General features: G+C 53.5%; 1 protein-coding gene across 11 annotated transcripts in view; it reads right to left on the bottom strand.

Annotated features, from left to right (window-relative positions):
• Nucleotides 1-586: 586 nt before the first annotated feature.
• ARHGEF10L (Rho guanine nucleotide exchange factor 10 like) overlaps nt 587-19,375 on the bottom strand; it is a 159,387-nt gene continuing 140,598 nt past the window's right edge. For all 11 annotated transcript variants that reach the window (XM_045475829.1, XM_045475835.1, XM_045475828.1 and 8 more), the window contains 3 exons: nt 9,926-10,100; nt 2,859-2,981; nt 587-1,683 (listed from right to left, as the gene is read on the bottom strand). In XM_045475829.1, the coding sequence (XP_045331785.1) occupies nt 1,151-1,683; nt 2,859-2,981; nt 9,926-10,100 (831 nt within the window). In that variant the 3' untranslated portion in view covers nt 587-1,150. The remainder of the gene's footprint in view (nt 1,684-2,858; nt 2,982-9,925; nt 10,101-19,375) is intronic.

Here is a 19,375-nt window from a genome sequence, read left to right as displayed (position 1 = left end):
CCGTTCGGAGGCGCCTGGGTGGCTCAGCCGCTTAAGCGTCTGACTTCAGCTCAGGTCACGATCTCGCGGTTCGTGAGTTTGAGCCCCGCGTCGGGCTCTCTGCCGTCAGCACGGAACCCACGTCAGATCCTCTGCCCCCCCGCTCTCTGCCCTTCCCCCTGCTTGCTCGCTCTCACTCAAAATAAATAAATAAACTTTAAAAAGAAACTATTCAGGAAAGAAGCTCCCAAGAGCCCCTTCTCGAGCAAAAGAGAACTTTCCGGGATGATGGAAATAGCTGGACCTGTAGTGCCCAGCGCGGGAGGCACACACCCCGTGGGGCTCTCCAAGACGCTTCTCCAAGACGCCCCACCCCGTGGGGCTTCTCCAAGAAACGTGGCTATGAGACTCAGGACCTGGATTGGTGATTTCATTTCATTTTAATTAATTACACGAATAAAAAGCGACACGTGGCCAATGGCGAGTGTACCGAACGGCTCACTCTAGGGCCTGTGCCATGGCGGGGTCCCCCTGGTTCCGGAACAGCCCTGCCTCCTGCCCTCGTGCCTCCGTCACACCTCAAAAAACAAAAAGTCAGTCCAAGCACTCACGTTCTTCTTGCCTTTTATTCCAGCATCTCCCAGAGCTCCAATATGTACAGACTTCATTTATACACATAATGTACACCATATATACGTATTTATATATATTCACACACCAGCCCACACGCTCTCATACACTCACACGCACACGCCCGTCCAGGAGGGGCGCGCGGCCGTCTCTGAGCCCCGCTCAGCCCAGACAAGAGGTGCTGGGTTTGCCAGGCAGTTGTGAGGTTTTGTGTTTGTTTTTTGCTTTTAAAAAGAAGGCCATTTCCTCCAGAGGTATCCTCTCCCCGCACCCAAACCCCTGCCCCAAAACTCTGAAATATTTTCTTTCTTTCCTTCTTCCTTTCTTTCTTTCCTTTATTTTCTTTCTTTCTTTCTTTCTTTTCTTTCCTTTCTTTTTTTTTTTTTTTTTTTAAAAGGAAGAGGTTCTCCTCTGCTCGGCCAAGGTAGTTCCGGGAGACCCAGGCCCATCCCCACGATCCCTGGAAGGCGATCGGTGCTCCTGGGAGGACCCCGCATGACTGTCGGTCGCCACGCCCGCGGCGGTGCGCCCCCGGTGGGGGCTATAGCGTCAAGGGCACCTGCCAGATGAGGAGGGCGCTGTCCGTCTCCCCGCACGGGGCTGGCCTCCCGCTGCCGCCCGAGGCGCTGCCGAAGTTGCGGTAGCCTTGCCCCCCCGAGATGATGGCCACTGAGCAGATCTCCTTGCGGTGGGCGTCCCGGGCGCAGGGCCGGCTGCGCACCCAGACATCCGGGTCATCGGCCATCTCGTAGATGGAGCCGTCCTCCTCACTGTGCTCCAGGGCCGAGCCGTCGGCGGGCGCGGGCTCCCGCACGGACAGCAGGGGGCCCGGGAGGTGGGCCGTGGAGCGCAGGCGGTACTGAAGGAGGATGCCCTTCTTGCGGGTCAGCTCTCGGCCCACGCGGCTCGCTGGCGGGGGCTCGTGAGCCTGCCCGTCAGGCTTGTCCTCCTCCGCCCGCGGCCCTTCCGCCTCCTCCTGGTCGCTCCGCAGGATGTCGGGGGCCAAGATGCTGGTAGCCACGGCCAGGAAGGCCACAGGCCCGCAGTGACCGTTGAGCGACACCATGCCTTTCCCTGCAAGAGTGGGGCAGGGAGAAGGGGCCCAGAGGCCCAGCGTTGGAGGGGGCACCCAGACCTCTCTTGGAGAACGTTCTGGGTGGTGTTTTGGTTTTACTAAGGGCAGTGGATGGTGGAGCCTCCGGGGGAGGGGCTCTCCCACACCCTAGGGCTATTTTCTGTGGGGAAGCGGGACAGGGGACAGCAGCGACCTTATCAACCACTTGGGGGGGAGGGGGGGGCAGCAGTGTGAAAGCACCAGCCACACGTCTCCAAGCCGTTGGCTCTGCCCAGAGAACCTTCCCCACCCACCTGCCGCTCCGCCCCATCCCCTAAAGCCCAGCTGGAGCCCCTCCTTCTTGACCCACCCACAGATCGCTGAGCGCCTGCGTCTCTGTGCCCCGAGGGCCGGAACACCTGCCGGCATAGCACCCGCCACCCCAGACCTCAGCTGCCTCCACCAGACTGTCAGCGCTGGGGGGCAGAGTCTCTGCCCGATACGTCCTGGCAAACCCAAGGACTGACACGGGGGGGAGCAAAATGATCTCTGTGATGGAAACAGGAGATCTTGGATTTAGGAAGAGACTCTTCCTTAGCAGGGAGGGCGGCTCAAGATCCGGCTGGGCTGGTCTACCCTCAGAGCTTCCCCCCTCCCCCTCCCCACCTCGGCCCTCCGGCAGCAGCTGGAGACCGCTCTGCCACGACTCTCGGAGGCCAAGAGGGGCCCGGGGCTCTGGGGTCCTCCCTGACCCCACCCTGGTTCTCCTGGCCTCGGTGCCACAGGTCCCGGCAGACCTCCCGCTGCTCCACAGGAACACATTTGCACAGGGACCCCATCCCCAGAGGCCCTCAGTTATTTCGGTCTCCGGAGCCTGGACATGTTGAAGCTTCTATGGGGAGGGAGCAGGAAGGGGCCCGGCCACTATTCAGGGGTCCCCACGAATCCTGAAGCCACTGGACCAAGACAAGCTATTGTGCCCACTGGCCGGATTAGGACACTGAGACTAACTCAGAAAGCAGGTGGGAGACAGAGGGGGAGGGGAGGACATAATTCCGCCGTGCCACAGCGCCACCTGTGGTGACAGAGGACATTGGAGAATGATGCCTAAACACCTGGGCACGAGACACGCCCTCCTCGGCCACCTGCAGCTGACTGTCCCAGGCCCTGCCCAGACGGGCTCCCAGAGCCTCACCTGTGATCTTGGGGATACCTTCCAGCCGAGGCACAGGCAGCAGGACGATAACACCCTGGTCGGTGCCCACCCAGAGCAGACCCTGGCAGATCAGGAGGCTGGTGACACACAGGTGCTTTTGGCCTGCGGAGAGAGAAGCCAGCGTGAGCCGCACTGCCTCCTCCGGGGACGGCAGTGGGTTCTGGGGGCTTCGAGGTGAGGAAACGGCTCCTCCTGTGAGACCGGCAGGAAGCTGGATGGGGCTGTGGTCAGGACATGGGCTTGGGAGGCTGACCTGGCTGGGTCCCCCAGCTGAGTGCCCCTCTACCCAGCCTGTTTCCACCCGGGGAAAGTGGGACTGCCCGAGGAGGCAAGGGGGTTGAGCCACTGGCCACGGAGCTGGCCCATGGGGGCCCTCCGCGGCCAGGTGGGGAGCAAAGACAGGGTTTGAGGGCGACGCGGATGTTGGCGCACATGGGATGCCTGGGAAGGGAGCCGGCGTGGACGCAGAAGTGAGGCGAGTCGGCAGGCTGCCGCAGTCCCTCGGTCTCCAGCCCAGGCCTGTCCTTCCGCCCACGTGGGCCCTTCCCCGGGAGAAGGCATAGCGCGCCCGGCAGCCCCTGGCCCGACGTGCCAGGAACCAGCATGTTACTGATGGCGGTCCAGATTAGCGCCTGACCGTCCCTCTGGTGCCGTCTCTTTGTTTCATCAAGAATGCGGTGGCAGGGACAGTGCGGGGGTCCCTCTGCCCTCTACAGGCAGGAAGCACACCATGAGCCACGCCCCACAGCGGCCCAGAGCGGGTTCTCCAAGGCCAGGCGCTGGGCTCAAACCCGGGCTCTGCTCCTTCCCAGCTACATGACCCAGGCTGGTCCCTGAACCCCTCTGTGCCGTGGCTCCCTCACCCGCAAGAGGGGACAATGACGATATTCCACAGCCTCGTCCTGAGGATGAAACGAGTCAACGACTGAGCGGAAATCACCTAACCCAGGGCCCGGCACACGGCACACACAGAAAGGTGCCTTCGGACGCTACTGCTGTTGCCCTGTTGACGACGACGGTCGCCGGAAAAGGGCACGAGGGACAGGCGGCACCGACGCCCCCCTGCCTTCCTAAAGGGCCGTCTTCCTTCTTGCCCGATTCCTCCTGCCCCCCTGAGAGGGGCCAGGTCTTCCCTAAAAGGAAATTCGAACTCATGCCATGTGCCATGGCGACAACAATGCCACGCGGTGTGTGAAATGACGCTCGGAGCGCCGGTTCGCGGCCTGGGCGTGTCTCAGCACCAACAGCAGGGCCAGGAGGCCCCCAACTGCATTTCTGGCAAGGACCCGGGTGCCACTGATGCGTGCTGGTCCAGGGACCGCACTCTGGAGTTTCTAAAGCACACAGAAACCCGGTCTGGTCGGATGTAAGCCTTGCAGCGGCCTGGGACACGTGTGAGACACGGACGTTAGGCCCGTTTTCCAGATGAGGACAGGAAGGCCCAACGAGGTCACCCAGCTGGTGAGTGCGGGGCAGGGGCAGGGCTCAGGTCTGCTGGTTGCAGTCTGTGCCTCTGTTGCCTCTCCGCTCTTGAGCACATTACTGCGGTTCCACGCGGGTAAGGGTCCGAGCTTCCTGTGCACGGCAAACAGCCTCCGAGCCGAACAGGGTGGCTCCCCAGGGTTACCATGTCAGGGTTCACGCGGCATCGTCTAACACAATGGACTCTACCATCACTGACCCACTCACTCGGCACTCCGGGACACCCCAAGCACCTACTACGCGCAGGACTCTGCACTCGGTGCTGGAGGCACAGTGGGAGCCACACACGCGAAGTTCTGCTCTTGAGGAGCAAACACTCTAGGACTTTCTGTGATGATGCAAATGTTATGGATCACGCTGTTCGATGCGGCAGCCACTAGCCACAGGTGTCTCGTGGACACGGGCTATGTAGCTGGTGGGATTAAGGCACTGGATTTTTCATTTCATCCGGTTTTCATTGTCATAGCGGCTACCGTATTAGCACAGTCTAGAGAGCGGAAAGAGGAAGTGAAGACATAAACCAGGAACATAAATACCAGGCAGAGGATTCAGATGGGAGCATGGGGCAGGGAGAGAGTGGGCAGGAAGGTTCCTGAGCTTCCTGACTTACCCTCACATTCTGGAAGGATACGGAAGCAGGCGTGGGGACGTGAGTTTCGAAGGACAAGGAGGAGGCAGCCGCCCCGAGCTAAGGCCTGGAGCACAGCACATGCAAAGGCCCCGTGGCAAGAATAAGAGGGTGGCAGGAGCAGACTACAGCCAGCGCAGCTCGGGGATCGGGGACGGGGGGGTGGAGCTCAAGACAAGCAGAGAGTGGGTAGGCCAGGGTAAGAGTGGTGCCTGTTCGTTCTGAAGCTACATTCTAGAAGCTACTGGAAGGTCTGAGCAGAGGTGTGGGTGGCCTGGCTTGGAGGAGCGAGCGCTTTGGCCTCAGTGTAGTGGAGGGCAGGGAGGGAGCAAGCAGACCAGCCAGGCAGAGATGTGGTGGCGAGATGCCGTGGTGGCCTGGAGGACGACAAGAAGCCAGCACGTTCGAGATCCGCTCCAAAGTCAAATGGCAGACCCCCTGGCAGACTAGATCAGGTTGGGAGAGCGGACAGGCATCGAGGGCAACTCTGAGGTGTTTGGTCTCGAGCAGCCGCGCGCCTGGCAGTGCCTGGGACTCCCGACGGGAGGGCGGGCCTGGGGTGGAAGGCCACCCTGCCTCCCGGATACGCGGACGCACGTGGTGGGCCTGGCCACGCGACGCGAACTGAGTCCCACTCGCGGTGCTGATTCAACAGGGGAACGCACACCCCGGAAAGAACAGCCGGGCCCGTCTCTGGACAACAAGGGCCGTTTCACAGACAGGTCTGGGTGTGTGCAAAGCTGGGGCTCCTGCCCACGCCCGCGTCAGCTCAAAACGCGCAGACGCCAACCAGGAGGACGGGCTCCCGGCCGGCGGCGGGTACTCTCAGCCCCTCCTCACCACCTGGCCCCCGCTCGGCCCTGGTCAGGGTCTCCATCGCCCCATCTCGCTCTCTCTCTCTCTCTCTCTCTCTCGCCGCTTGCCTTCGCAGATGGAAGCCTCGTGAGGGCAGCAGCTCATCTGCACACTCAGAGTTGAGTTGATTCCCCAGCTCGCGGCTCAAGCGCCCTCGACTCATGAACAAATGAACGAGCGAGAGCAGAATAGCAGAAAAGGACACGGGTGCGGGTGTCACGCACAGGGCGTGCGAACTGACAAGTCATTTTCTTTCCCTTCTCTATCCGTGAGTATTATAAACCTGCCTCGCTCAGTTTTATGATTATTGGAAATACACGTGTGTCTGTATAATACACACACACAGTTGGGCGCAGCTCTTAGCCCAGAGTGTACAATCAATAAAAGGAGGCCATTAGGATAACGTCTGTGATTATTAAAAGGACCTAGACTCGTGGCTCAAGATCAGCTCCATCAGAGCCATAAACCCACAAAAATAATTAAGCCCAGAGAGCGAGCAGTGGCAAATTTTTCATCTCGCTGCCTCACCTCCTGTTCCAGGGAACCCTGGGGCCGTGAGCCCAGCAAGAGACGGCTCCCCGATGCCCCCGCATCCTCCCGGCCCCCACTGGACAGCTGAGACCCAGCAGACGAGAGGAGGGCAGCGGGAAACCCAAAGAAGTGCCACCAGCATTGAGAAATGACTTCATCTGCAGACCTCATTCTAGGGCCCTTCCTCCTCCCCGTCTGCCTCGAGGAAAAGACCAAGACACTTCACAAACAGTCCGAAAGGAAAAAAAAAAAAAAAATTCTAATGGTGGATAAATATTTTATCACAGAGACTTAATGCAGCAGTGTTCGACTCACCCAAGCCATCTATCTGGAGATATACAACTTTAAAAGGCTCAGGCTCTTGGAGAACATTTTATTAATGACCTGTCTAGTTAGGAGGAGGGGGGGAGTTTAGGTTCAAAAAATGCATTAATACCAGCCGGGTACACGAGAGGAAGAAAGGGGTCGGAGGAAGGAAGCGTGATAAATTTTTAACACGCCCTTAAAAAAGTCCACACTTAGAGGAGGAACAAATTTATTACTAATTATGCAATTATTTCATTTGGTGGTGTGGGGGAAGAAAAAAAATACTTAAAAGCCTTTTTAAAATATTTCTAATAAAGAATTTACGAATCCTGCTCTGTTGTTCTTCCGCCAGGGGCACAGTGTGAAATGGGTCTGAAGCCGCCCTCTCCCTGGGGCAGCTCCGGCCCGGCTCTTCTGGGGTTTGGGGGGGTCCTGGCCCCAGCCCCAGGCTCCACGGTGTCGCTGACTAGGAACGGTCAGGCCTGGCAGAGGAGGCCCAGGGCACTAACCCCTGGGGAAACTAAGCCTCCCAGATGTCCCAGGGCCCAGCCCCAGGGAGGTCTGGCCAGCGAGAGGTGGCTTCTGTCTGCCGGATGTAGCAGGTGCAGCCAGAAGGACATGGGCTGGAGAGTGGGGACCGAGCAGGGAGGCACCCTGGGAGATGTGCAGCCCACAGGGCGGGTACGGCGAGGGGCAGGGATGGCCACGAAGATGAGAACGAAGATGATGCCAATGAATGACACTGCCGTGGACCAGGACTCACTCCAGCCAGAGACTATGGGGTGCTGTCCCTGCACCGCCTCAGGCAAGGTCCAACCTCCCTGGGAGGCAGGGACCGGGGATCCCAGGGGCTCCCCACCCGCCCCAGGTCACGGGGCTGGACGGCAGCAGAGCCAGCCTGACTCCAGCTCTGGTGTGCCCTGTGCCCCACAGCCAGGCTCCGACTCAGATCTCGGCCCCTCCGTGTACAGATGGGGCAACTGAGGCCTGGGAATAGGGACGCTGCCCAGTAAGTCTTGGAGACGCTGCAATTAGGGGCCTGGTTCTGGCCTCCTGGGCGTGTGACCTTCCAGGAGGTCATTTAGGCTCTGGGGCCTCCGTTTACCTGGCCCTGACATAATCATAAGATAGCGAACGCCCTTCCTTCTTCAAAGGGTAACTGCGGAGAACAAGTAAGCCAGTGGGTGTGCAGATGCATTTTGAGCTCACGTGGTAAGGTCACAGTTGTGCCCGAGGGGGCTGCGGCTGTCCACCTGCATCCGGGTCTGCCCGCCAGTCCCGCCTCGGACGGCCTGACGGGCTGATTCTTTCTCTCCCCTCCTCTGCCCCCAGATGAAGCTGAGGAGATTTAAAAGGCCCCCTTATTTTGTTGTTCCACTAACTTGAAGTAATTTAGCTATCAGCATAAATGTGGAAATATTTTTGTGATAGAGAGAAATTTCTATCATAGGTAAAATAGATTTACCTTGTATAATGGCTAAATACTGTGAAATGCAATGAAACTGAAGAAGGAGGGAAGGAAGGGGAGGGAGGAAGGAAAGGGAGGAAGGAAGGAAGGAAGGAAGGAAGGAAGGAAGGAAGGGAAATCAGGGATGAAGGAGGGAGGGAAGGAGGGAAGAGCAGGCAAAGAGCCATAACCCAGGTCCCACAGAGCCCACACAGCACACCCTGGGAAGTGTATTATGGCCCTATTTATTCTCCTCACACACCTACCATGCTCCAAGCCCGTGCAAGGTGTCTTCCCATGCCTGAGGGCATTTATCCGGAGCCAGGAAGCCCTCTGTCTACTCCCACGGACGGACCACAGACCAGCAGGCAGAGAGACCTACCCAAGCCCCACAGTGGCCGAGTCAGGGCTCTGGCCACCTCTGAAACCATATCTTCCCCGTTATACACCATGGGACTCTCCCATAGACTCCTGGCCCTGCCTCTGGCCTGCCGCGTGACCACGGACAAGCCACTTCATGGGGTTACGGTGAAACGCGACCCTGTACGTAAAACACTTGGAACCCAGCTCACTGCAGGGCTTGTGGCAGGCTACTGCCACTGCTGAACGTAGAGCAAGCAACCACCACCCTCTGTCGCCACCAGGCCAGACTCAGGGACCATTGTTGTGCCTGGCCGGGAGGAAGCAGGATCTCTGGGTCCCCTGGCTGGGGTCAGGGACCAGGCCTCTGTGGTAAAACAGAGGCCCCCACGCGGCCCCTTAGGTTTTGGCTAACGTGCTTGTCCTTGGCCCAGCCTCATAGGACGGGGAGATCAGTCCCTCAGCTCAGCACACAGCCACTTCTGGCCTCCACACGGCCCATCTGCTGAGTCCTTGTAACAATTAGCTCCCCACCTGCCATGCCGGGCCCGTGTCCCTGGCCCCAGGGCCCCTCGGCTCTCCCAGCTGCCAAACCTAGCCCAGTTTGGACAGGATGGAGCCTCTACATCCTCCCAGACCAGTCTATTTGTCTCCTGGGGGCTGGGCCAAGCTCTAAAGCCAGCCCGGGGGTAGGAACGGGCCCTGAGCAGGTGTCTGCCCTGGTTCCCTCCGGCACAGCCTGCAGGGTCTGGGCAGCACCTTGGACAGCAGACGTTAAGGGCGCTGCCTGGAGCCGATTCCACAGAGGCAGATGCGGGAGGAGCAGAGTATTAGGTGAGCTCCAACCTTACTCCTCTCCACTGAGCATCACCAGTAGCTCTGCAGGAGGAAGCAGGGCCCCAAGGGGATGACGTCCAAGCCCTTCGCCCTCCCCCTGCCCCCAAAGCCCAACCAGCAAACTAAGAGAGACAGCTGCCTTTCTTAGAAAAACCTCTAAAGAAATAGACCCCTGTCGGCCTTCTCTCTTGCCCCTTGCCTCATGTTCCGAACGTGATGGGAGGCAGAACTGGGTGTCTAAGGGGCGGCAGGTGTAGACAGGCCTGGGTTCCCACCCAGTATGGCTTTTTAGCAGCTTCCTGATCTGGAAGTCTGCTGAAATTGGAGCCTCATTTCCCACGAGGGGTGAGAGGGAAGAGCGACGACAGCAAGAGAGATTTTGGAACGATGCCCTGAGTTCGAATCCCGACCCTGCTGTCTCCCCTCTCGACCCTGCTGTCTCCCCAGTTTTTGATGCTGGCCAAACACTCCTATGAGGGTTAACAACATGGGCTGACCAGGAGGCACCTCCGCCTGGCCATGGAAGATGCTGCACGGATATCAGCATCTTCCCCGCACAGGCCCAGGACAGCAGGGCGCGATGCCCAACAGCAGCCTCACCCGGCAGGAGGAAGGTGGTCCTGGTGGCGATGTTGATCTCCTGCAGATGCTCCAGTGTCTCAGTGTGGAAGAGGCGGATGGAGGAACCAGAGGAGAAGGCCATCCAGACGCCGCTACCCGCCTTCACCATGTGCGTCACACTCACGGCCTCGTCCTGATGCGCCTCGAAGCTTTGCTGCGGCACAGAGAGAAGGGTGTCGGTGCTGGGCTGGGCCTGCCAGCTGAGCCTCGGGAGGCCAAGCTAACTAACCCAGCCTCTGCCTGAACCAGACTCAGGGCTAGAAGGGACCCTCAGAAGCCTAGCAGTGAGTAGTGTGCTGGAAAGTGTTTGACTACTGGTGGAGAATCCTGGTTTGCCCTGTCTGCCGATTCCCATGGTGTAAATATTTCCAACATGGGCCATCGCAAGCTACCCACATGACATCAATGAACAAGGAACTAGGAAAGGGATAACAGACCAAGCTCTAGCATGCCCCTGTGACACAAGGGAAAGTCCGGGCCAAAAGGCGACACAAGAGGAAGTAGCATCTTGTGAATATCATCTAGAGTTACAAAGGCAACAAATGGAACAACCAGGGAAGGGAGGTGGGTCCTGTGAGTCAAATCCTAATCCTTTACATCTCTGCATCCGAATCTTTGCATCTTTGGGGATGCAACACATAATGTCCAAAAATTGATGAGAAACAGCAGGGAGCGGGGTTCAAAATGTTGAAGCAGCAAGATCCTGACCTCACCTCCTTCCACGGACACAATTATCTACACATACTCGTGGAATAATTCCCTCTGAAAGGAACCTGGAAACTGAATGAACTGAGCCTCCACAAGAAATATAAAAGGATGCTGTCGAGACCAGATGAGAGGCAGAGACACCGATGCACCAGAGGAAAAAACCCAGCCGTGGCGAGTCACAATCAAGAGGGATATCAAAGGTAGAGAACTTCCCTGAGGAATGAGGAATTCAAGCTCTACATCAGGCACCCCAACCCTTGGACCCTGCACAGGAGAGATGAGCCCCCAAAACACCAGGCTTTGAAAATCAATGGGGATTATATTCAGAGACTCTAGAAAACCGGAAGGAACAGGAAACTTGCTCTTAAGAGGCTTGCAGACACTCATTCAACCTGGAAACCAGTTGAAAACGCCAATTTGAAAAAAAGCATACGCCACTGATAAAGAAGATCCATTTACTACAAACCTTAGAGGGTCTGCCAGAGTGGCAGAAAACAGCAGGGGCTCTGCCCATGCACTGAGACGCTGGTAGGAGCCCTTTTGTCCATCTCAGTCTATCTTACTAAGAATGGTACTGGTGGGCGCCATTTTGGAATTCTCCCTGTAACCTACTAGTGCCAGTGGGTGTATTCCACTGAGAACCTTGTCCACCAATGTGCCCCAGTAGACGTGGACATGCCCACAGCCAGGCCAGGAGCCAGCCCCACTTACCAATGTGTCACAGCCACAGTCCCACCACAACAGGAGGGCACACACAGCCCACAGAGGGGACAGTCCTTGAGCACCTGGCTCTGGAGACCAAGAAGTTTCCACTTCTGGGTCCCATACATCCTCCCCTACATAAGGCCATTCATTTGAGACTGGAAGAGGTCAGTGATTTACCTAAATACATACAGAAAAACACAGAGTAAGGCAAAATGAAGAGACAGAGGAATATGTTCCAAATTAAAAAAAAAAAAAGACAAAACCTTAAAGAAAGAACTAAATGAAACAGAGATAAGCAATCTACTTGATAAAGAGTTCAAAGTGATGGTCATAAAGATGCTCCCTAAATTCAGGAGAAGGATGGATGAATACAGGGAGAACTTCAACACAGAGAGAGAAAAATAAAAGAAAATACCAAACGGAAATTATAACTGAACTGAAAAATACACGAGAGCGGTCCAACAGCAGACTGGATGAAATACAACAAATCAGCAAGCTGGAAAACAAAGCAATGAAAAACACCCAGGCAGAGCAGCAAAAGGAAAAAAGAATTAAGTAAAGCAAAGACACCTGAAGCGACCTTTGGGACAACATCAAGTGGAACGACATTCACATTATGGGGATCCCAGAGGGCGAAGGGAGAGGGAAAGAGCCAGAAAAAAAGAAATAATGACTGAAAACTCCCCTAACCTGGGGAGGGAATCAGACATCTGGATCCAAGAAACCCGGAGAGTTCTAAACCACATGAACTCGAAGAGAACCACACCAAGAAACACTGTAATTAAGATGGTAAAAGTTAAAGGAAGAGTCCGGAAAAACTTGTCAAGTACAAGGAAAACCCCACAAGGCTATCAGCAGATTTCTCAACAGAAACTTTCCAGGTCAGAATCGAGCGGCCTGACACATTTAAAGTGCTGAAAGGAAAAATCTCCCAACCAAGAATTCTCTAACCCAACAAGGTTACCATTCAGAATTGAAGGAGACATTAAGAGCTTTTCAGATAAGCAAATGCTAAAGGAGTTCTTCACTACCAAACCAGTTCTACAAACACTGCTAAAGGGACTCCTTTAAGCTTAAAAGAAATGGCACTAATCGATAATAAGAAAACATACAAAAGTAAAAATCTCACTGGAATAGGTAAATGTACAGCAAAGGTAATGAGCCAATCACTTCTACAAGCATAAAGATGAAAAAATGTAGGGCCGCCTGAGTGGCTCAGTTGGTTAAGCGTCCAACTTCGGCTCAGGTCACGATCTCGTGGTCCGTGAGTTCGAGCCCCGCATCGGGCTCTGGGCTGACAGCTCGGAGCCTGGAGCCTGCTTCCGATTCCGTGTCTCCCTCTCTCAGCCCCTCCCTTGCTCACGCTCTGTCTCTGTCTCTCAAAAATAAGTAAAAGTGTTTGAAAAAAATTTTTTTAAAGATGAAAAGATGGAAGTACTAAAATTAACTAAAATCACAATAATTCATTGAGGGAAAAGCATAAAACAAAAAAATATAAAATGTGTCATCAAACATAAAACATCAAGGGTGGGGAGTAAAAAGGTAAAGCTTTAGAATCTGTTTAAAATTACACTGTTATCGGGGCGCCTGGGTGGCGCAGTCGGTTAAGCGTCCGACTTCAGCCAGGTCACGATCTCATGGTCCGTGAGTTCGAGCCCCGCATCAGGCTCTGGGCTGATGGCTCAGAGCCTGGAGCCTGTTTCCGATTCTGTGTCTCCCTCTCTCTCTGCCCCTCCCCCGTTCATGCTCTGTCTCTCTCTGTCCCAAAAATAAATAAACGTTGAAGAAAAAATTTAAAAAAAAAATAAATAAATAAAAAATAAAATTACACTGTTATCAACTTAAAACAGACTGCTATTGCCATAGGAGATTTTACATGAACCTCAAGGTAAGCACAAGGAAAAACTTATAGTAAATACCCAAAAGAAAATGAGAAAGGAACCTAAACATAACAGGAGAAAACCATCAAACCACAAGGGAAGAGAGCAAAAGAAGAAAGGGACAGAATGGGAACTACAACAACAGCCAGAACACAATTAACAAAATGGCAGTAAGTATACACTTATCAATAATTACTTCAAATGTAAATGGACTGAAAGCTCCAATCAAAACCCAGAGGGCGGCTGAATGGATACACAGCAAGACCCATCTCTACACTCCCTACGAAGGACTCACTTTGAAGTAAGGACACACACAGACTGAGAGCAAAAGGATGGAAAAAGATATTCCGTGCACAGGGGAATGAAAAGAAAGCTGCGGTAGCGATACTTACACAAAGTAGAGTTGCAAACCAAGCCCGTAATAGACGACAAAGAGGGGCACTACACAAATGATAAAGAGGTCAATCCCGAAGGAGATGTAATTTTTATTAACATATATGCATCCAACATGGAGCACCAAAATATAGAAAGCAAATCTTAACGGACCTAAACGGAGAAATTGACAGCAACCCAATAATAGTCAGAGACTTTACTACTCCACTTTCCTCGGTGGACAGATCATCCAAACAAAACAAAAAAATCAATAAGGAAACATCGGCCTTAAATGACACATTAGACCAGATGGACTTAACAGGTATATAGAGAACTTTTCGCCCCAAAGCAGCAGAATACACATTCTTCTTCGCAAGGGCACAGGGAACATTTTCCAGGGTAGATCACACGCTGGGCACAAAAGAAGTCTCAGTAGATTCAAGAAAATTGACATTTTATCAAGCATCTTTTCTAGCCACAGTGGTATGAAACCACAAATTAATTATAAGAAGAAAATGAGAAAAACCACAAGTTAGGAAGACTAAAAAACTATGCTACTGAACGATCAACAGGTCAAAAAAGAAATCAAAGAGGAAATTTTAAAGAATACCTACAACACTTTTCCAAAGAAGACATCCAGATGGCCAACAGACACATGAAACGATGCTCAACGTCGCTCATCATCAGGGAAATATAAACCAGAGCCACACTGAGATACCACCTCACACCAGTCAGAGTGGCTAAAATGAACAAATCAGGAAACTACAGATGCTGGCGAGGATGTGGAGAAAGGGGAACCCTCTTGCACGGTTGGTGGGAATGCACACTGGTGCAGCCACTCTGGAAAACAGTGTGGAGGTTCCTCAAAAAATTAAAAATGGAACTACCCTACGAGCGAGCAATAGCACTGCTAGGAATTTACCCAAGGGATACAGGAGTGCTGATGCATAGGGGCACATGTACCCTTATGGTTTTTTTTTTTTCAATTTTTTTAATGTTTATTTATTTTTGAGAAAGAGAGACACAGAGCATGAGCAGGGGAGGGGCAGAGAGAGGTGGGGAGCAGACTCCAGGCTCTGAGCTGTCAGCACAGAGCCCGACGCGGGGCTCGAACCCACGAACTGCGAGATCATCATCTGAGCCGAAGTTGGTTCCCTCACCAACTGAGCCACCCAGGTGCCCCACTAGAAAGGAGATTTTAACAGCAATCAAAAACCTCCCAACAAACAAAAGTCCAGGACCAGGAGGCTTCCCTGGTGAGTTCTACCAACATTCAAAGAAGATTTAATACCTACCTTTCCCAAATTCCTCCAAACACTTAAAGGGAGGAAAGCATCCAAACATATTTTACAAGGTCAGCATCACCCCACCAGACATGGACACCACACAAAGAAAGAAAATTACAGGCCAATGCCCTTGATGAACGTAGATGCAAAAATCCTCAACAAAACATTAGCAAGCTGAATCCGACAGTACATTAAAAGGGCCATACACCATGACCAAGTAGAATTTACTCCAGGCATACAAGGATGTTCAACATCTGCCAATCAATTCATGTGATACAGCGCATTAGCAAAATGAAAGATCAAAATCATATGATCATCTCAATAGATGCAGAAGAAGCATTTGGCAAAATGCAACATCCATTTATGATGTTGAAAAACTCTCAAAACAAGGTGGGTACAAGGGAATGTACCTCAACCTATATGTGACAGTCCTACAGCTGATAGCATCCTCAATGGAGAAAAGCTAAAAGCTTTTCCTCTAAGAGCAGGAACAAGAGAAGGATGTCCACTCTCACCACTGTTATTCGACATAGTACTAGAAATCCTAGCCACAGCGATGAGGCAAGAAAAGAAATAAATGGCATCCAAATCAGAAAGGAAGAAGTAAAACTGTCACTGTTTGCAGATGACACGATATTGTACGTAGAAAACCTTAAAGACTCCACCCAAAACCCATTACACCTAATAAATGAATCTAGTAAAGTTGCAAGAATAAAAAATCAATATACAGACATTTGTGGCATTTCTGTACACTAATCACAGCTCATCAGAAAGAGAAGATAGGACAACAACCCCATTTCCAATTGTTACCAAAAAGAATAAAATACCTAGGGATAAATTTAGCCAAGGAGGGGAAAGACCCGTACATTGAAAACTCTAAGACATTAATTAAATAAACTGAAGAAGACACGAATAAATGGAAAGATATTCCATGCTCATGGATGGGAAGAATTAATATTATAAAAATGTCCATACCAGGGTGCCTGGGTGGCTCGGTCAGTTAAGCATCCAACTCCTGGTTTCAGCTCAGGTCATGATCTCATGGTTTGTGGGTTCAAGCCCCACCTTGGGCTCTGCATTGGCAGCACGGAGCCTGCTTGGAATTCTTTCTCCCTCTCTCTCTGTCCGTCCCCCACCGCCTCTCTGTCTAAATAAGCTTTCAAAAAATGTTTAATGTCCATGGAGGTATCATACTCTCTGATTTCAAACTATACTACAAAGCTATAATAGTCAAAACAGTATTGTTTTTGCATCGGTACAAAAACAGACCCAGGTCAATGGGACAGAACTGACAGCCTAGAAGTAAACTTGCATAAATAGAACCCATACAACTCAACAACAAAAGCCCAAACAACCCAATTTAAAAATGGCAGAGGACCTGAATAGACAAGTCTCCAAAGAAGACTTACAGATGGCCAACGGACACATGGAGAAGATTCTCAAGGTCACCAATTATCAGGGAAACGCAAATCAAAACCACAATGAGGCCTCACCTCACACCCGTCAGAATGGCCCCCAGCAAAAAAACATAAGGAACAACAGTGTTGGTGAGGATGTTCAGACAAAAGAGCCTTCAGGCACTGTTGGTGGGAAGGCACACTGGTGTCACCACCGCAGAAAACAGGATGAAGCTTCCTTGAAAAATTAAGAATAAAAATATCATATGACCTACTTCTGGGTATTTATCCAAAGAAGACAAAAACACTAATTCAAAAAGATACTATGCTCACTATGCTCACTGAAGTTGTATTTACAGTAGCCAAGAACATGGTAAGAGCCTTAAGTGTCCATCGGGAGATGAATGGATAAAGAAGATGTGGTGTATTTACACAATGGACTATTTGCTACTCAGCCATCAAAAGAATGAAATATGCCATCTGCGACAACATGGATGGACCGAGAAGGTATTATGTTAAGTGAAATAGGTCAGACAGGGAAAGCCATCCTGCAGAATTCCACTCATATGTGGAATCTGAAAAACCAACACCAAAACAAATGAAGTGAAACAAAACCAAACTCACAGATGCTGAGAACAGATGAGCGGTTACCAGAGGGAAAGGGGGGTCGGGGACGGGCAAAATGTGTGAGAGGTCAACCGTATGGTGACGGAGGGTGAGGCGACTTTGTAGCGCGCACAATGCCAAAGTATAAAGCTGCGCTCCTGAAACTTAGGGAATAAAAACAGTTATGGGATGTCAGGCACTTACTATGTTGAAGGCCTCTAACTCTGACTTTGGGTTTGAATTCAAGAAAAGGAAAAAGAAATCACAGAGCAGACAGATTGGAGCCGGAGGGAAGTTCCTGGCGATTAGAAACAGAAGAGATGCATTTTGTCCCAGGGAGCAGGGCCAGGGTGGGGAGTGGGGAGGCCCCTCAGGAACGAGTGTGCGTGTCAGGGTGCAGCCCGTGGTTAGATGGAGGGGAGAGGTGGGCAGGCGCCAGATCACCCCGGGGCCACCGCCATCCGGTTAGGTGCGGGAGGGGCTAGGCGGGGAAGTGACAGGGTCAGGTTTAGCCCCGAAGGACGTTTGCTTCGCCAGTGAACGTGGTGCTAACACTGCTCGGTTTCTCTGGCCGCAGCCCCGACTCCACCCGGCTGCAATCACCAAGACCTTCAAGCGTTTTCCCCGTTGAGATAAGGAAGCTAATGGTGGAGGGGAGCCAAGCCAGGGAGGGCAAGCCTGTGAGAAGGCCAACAAAATTGCTTTTCCGAGCCAGCCCCCGGCGGCTGAGCTCTGCACAGGGCTGAGGGTGGCCTACCAGGTTGGGGGGGTGGGTACAGGAAACTCCAGGGCCCCAGGTTAGGGGAGGAGAGAGGCAGAGCATCGTCCTCCTTTCCCCGTGTGCCAGGCTGCCCTCGAGGGGCACGGTTCTATGGCACAGCTCGCCCCTGACTGGGGGCACCTGGAGAGCAGAAGCTGAAGACGCAGTAGAAACTTCAGAGCCAGGCCCAGTCCACGCCGTGCAAGGGGAGCCTCACCCCCAAATGCTGGCTTTCGATACTCCTTTTCTCCTTCAGAGAAACCCCGAGCAGCCTGCTGTCCTGAACAGACAATGTTCCAGAAGGCCCAGCCCCGGGCACAACACCAGGTTCAACAGGACACCTCCCGAGGGGCCTTGCTGGGAAGGGCCAGCCGAGGACTCACCGACCCCCATCACAGCCAAGCCACTGAGGCCGGACCCGACTGCCCACAGTGCCCACCACCAACGAGCAGACAGACGGACGGACGGGGCAGCGGGGTGGGAGGGGCCCCCAACAGGCTCTGGCTGCAGTCTTTTTTCCAAAAACAGCACGCACCCATTTGCACACGAGCGCACACACACACGCGTGCTGCACGGGAAAGCGTGGGCATGCTCGCCCCTGTGTGCAGCAGGGCTCCTGCCCAGCTCCTAAGAAAGGGCCAGAAGCGTTTCCTGCCTCCCAGAAATCCAGGCTGCGCTGGAACCGAGAGGCCTAGGGCTGTGGAAAGCCATACCTGAGTCTGCAGGCACTCAGCCCCGCATGCTGTTGTCAGAATCCAATTAAGAGAGAAGTCAGCAGTGGAAATCCGGGCTCATTTCTCCAGAGGCGTGACAAGTCTGCCCCCAGGCCCGAACGACTTTACACAAGGCCTGCGCCAACCCGCCAAGCCCAGCGGTCGGGCGGGTGGGGGAAAGGGCAGGATGTATGACCAACGACACGGAGGCCCAACCCCTCACCCCTCGGTGATCTCCGGGCTCCCTGAGACCCCTCCCCACTCCAAGAGCCCGCCATGGAGCCAAGTCCTGGGAGTCCTGGCCGGGCCTTCTGGGCACACAGGCAGACTAGGTGGCATCCCGCAGCATGGGTCCCACTGCCCCTGGGCGGGGGCAGGTGGCAGGGAGGCCCGGCCCTTGCTGCCCGTTGGGCTTGGTGCTGGCATCCCACTTGTCACCTCTGGACCCCTCCTCTATCCCTAGCTGGTCTTGGAGCCCAGGAGTTGGGGTGGGGGCACCTTCTCTCTAAGAGGACTCTATCCCCCTTGTCTTTGAAGAAGGCCCCCTGCCCAGCTGCCACCAGCACAGCCATGCCCCTGCCTCTGAGCTCGGGGAGGCTCCGTGCTTCCTGTCCACTTGACCCCCATGGTCCAGGCATGGCGATCTGCCAGCTGCTTATCCTAAACCAGGAACTGCTCCATTGGGACGATAATTCTGGACCAGTGGTCTCCAAACAGTGGCCCTCAGACTATACCAGCCTGCCACCTGTTTGGGGAAATTAAGTTTTCTTGGAACATGGTCACAGCCACATAGAAAAGAATCCATTCCAGTGGCTTGGGAACTCAGCACTCTGACCATACACCCCAGGTCCTTAAGGACAAAAAGATCTGCAAAGAAATCCTGAACTTTACCCAGTAGGCTTGGTGTGGGTGGTGGGACAGGCAGAGCGATCCGGAAACTGTGGTGTGGCTGAAGCTCACTGATGTTGGGGGGTGGAGGTCCGTCATCTGGGATCTGGATCG

This window comes from Leopardus geoffroyi, chromosome C1, assembly GCF_018350155.1.
Source record: "Leopardus geoffroyi isolate Oge1 chromosome C1, O.geoffroyi_Oge1_pat1.0, whole genome shotgun sequence".
In the NCBI taxonomy this organism is placed as follows: domain Eukaryota; kingdom Metazoa; phylum Chordata; class Mammalia; order Carnivora; family Felidae; genus Leopardus; species Leopardus geoffroyi.
The sequence above is the reverse complement of the archived record's forward strand: the minus strand, read 5'-3'. Positions and strand labels throughout refer to the sequence as shown.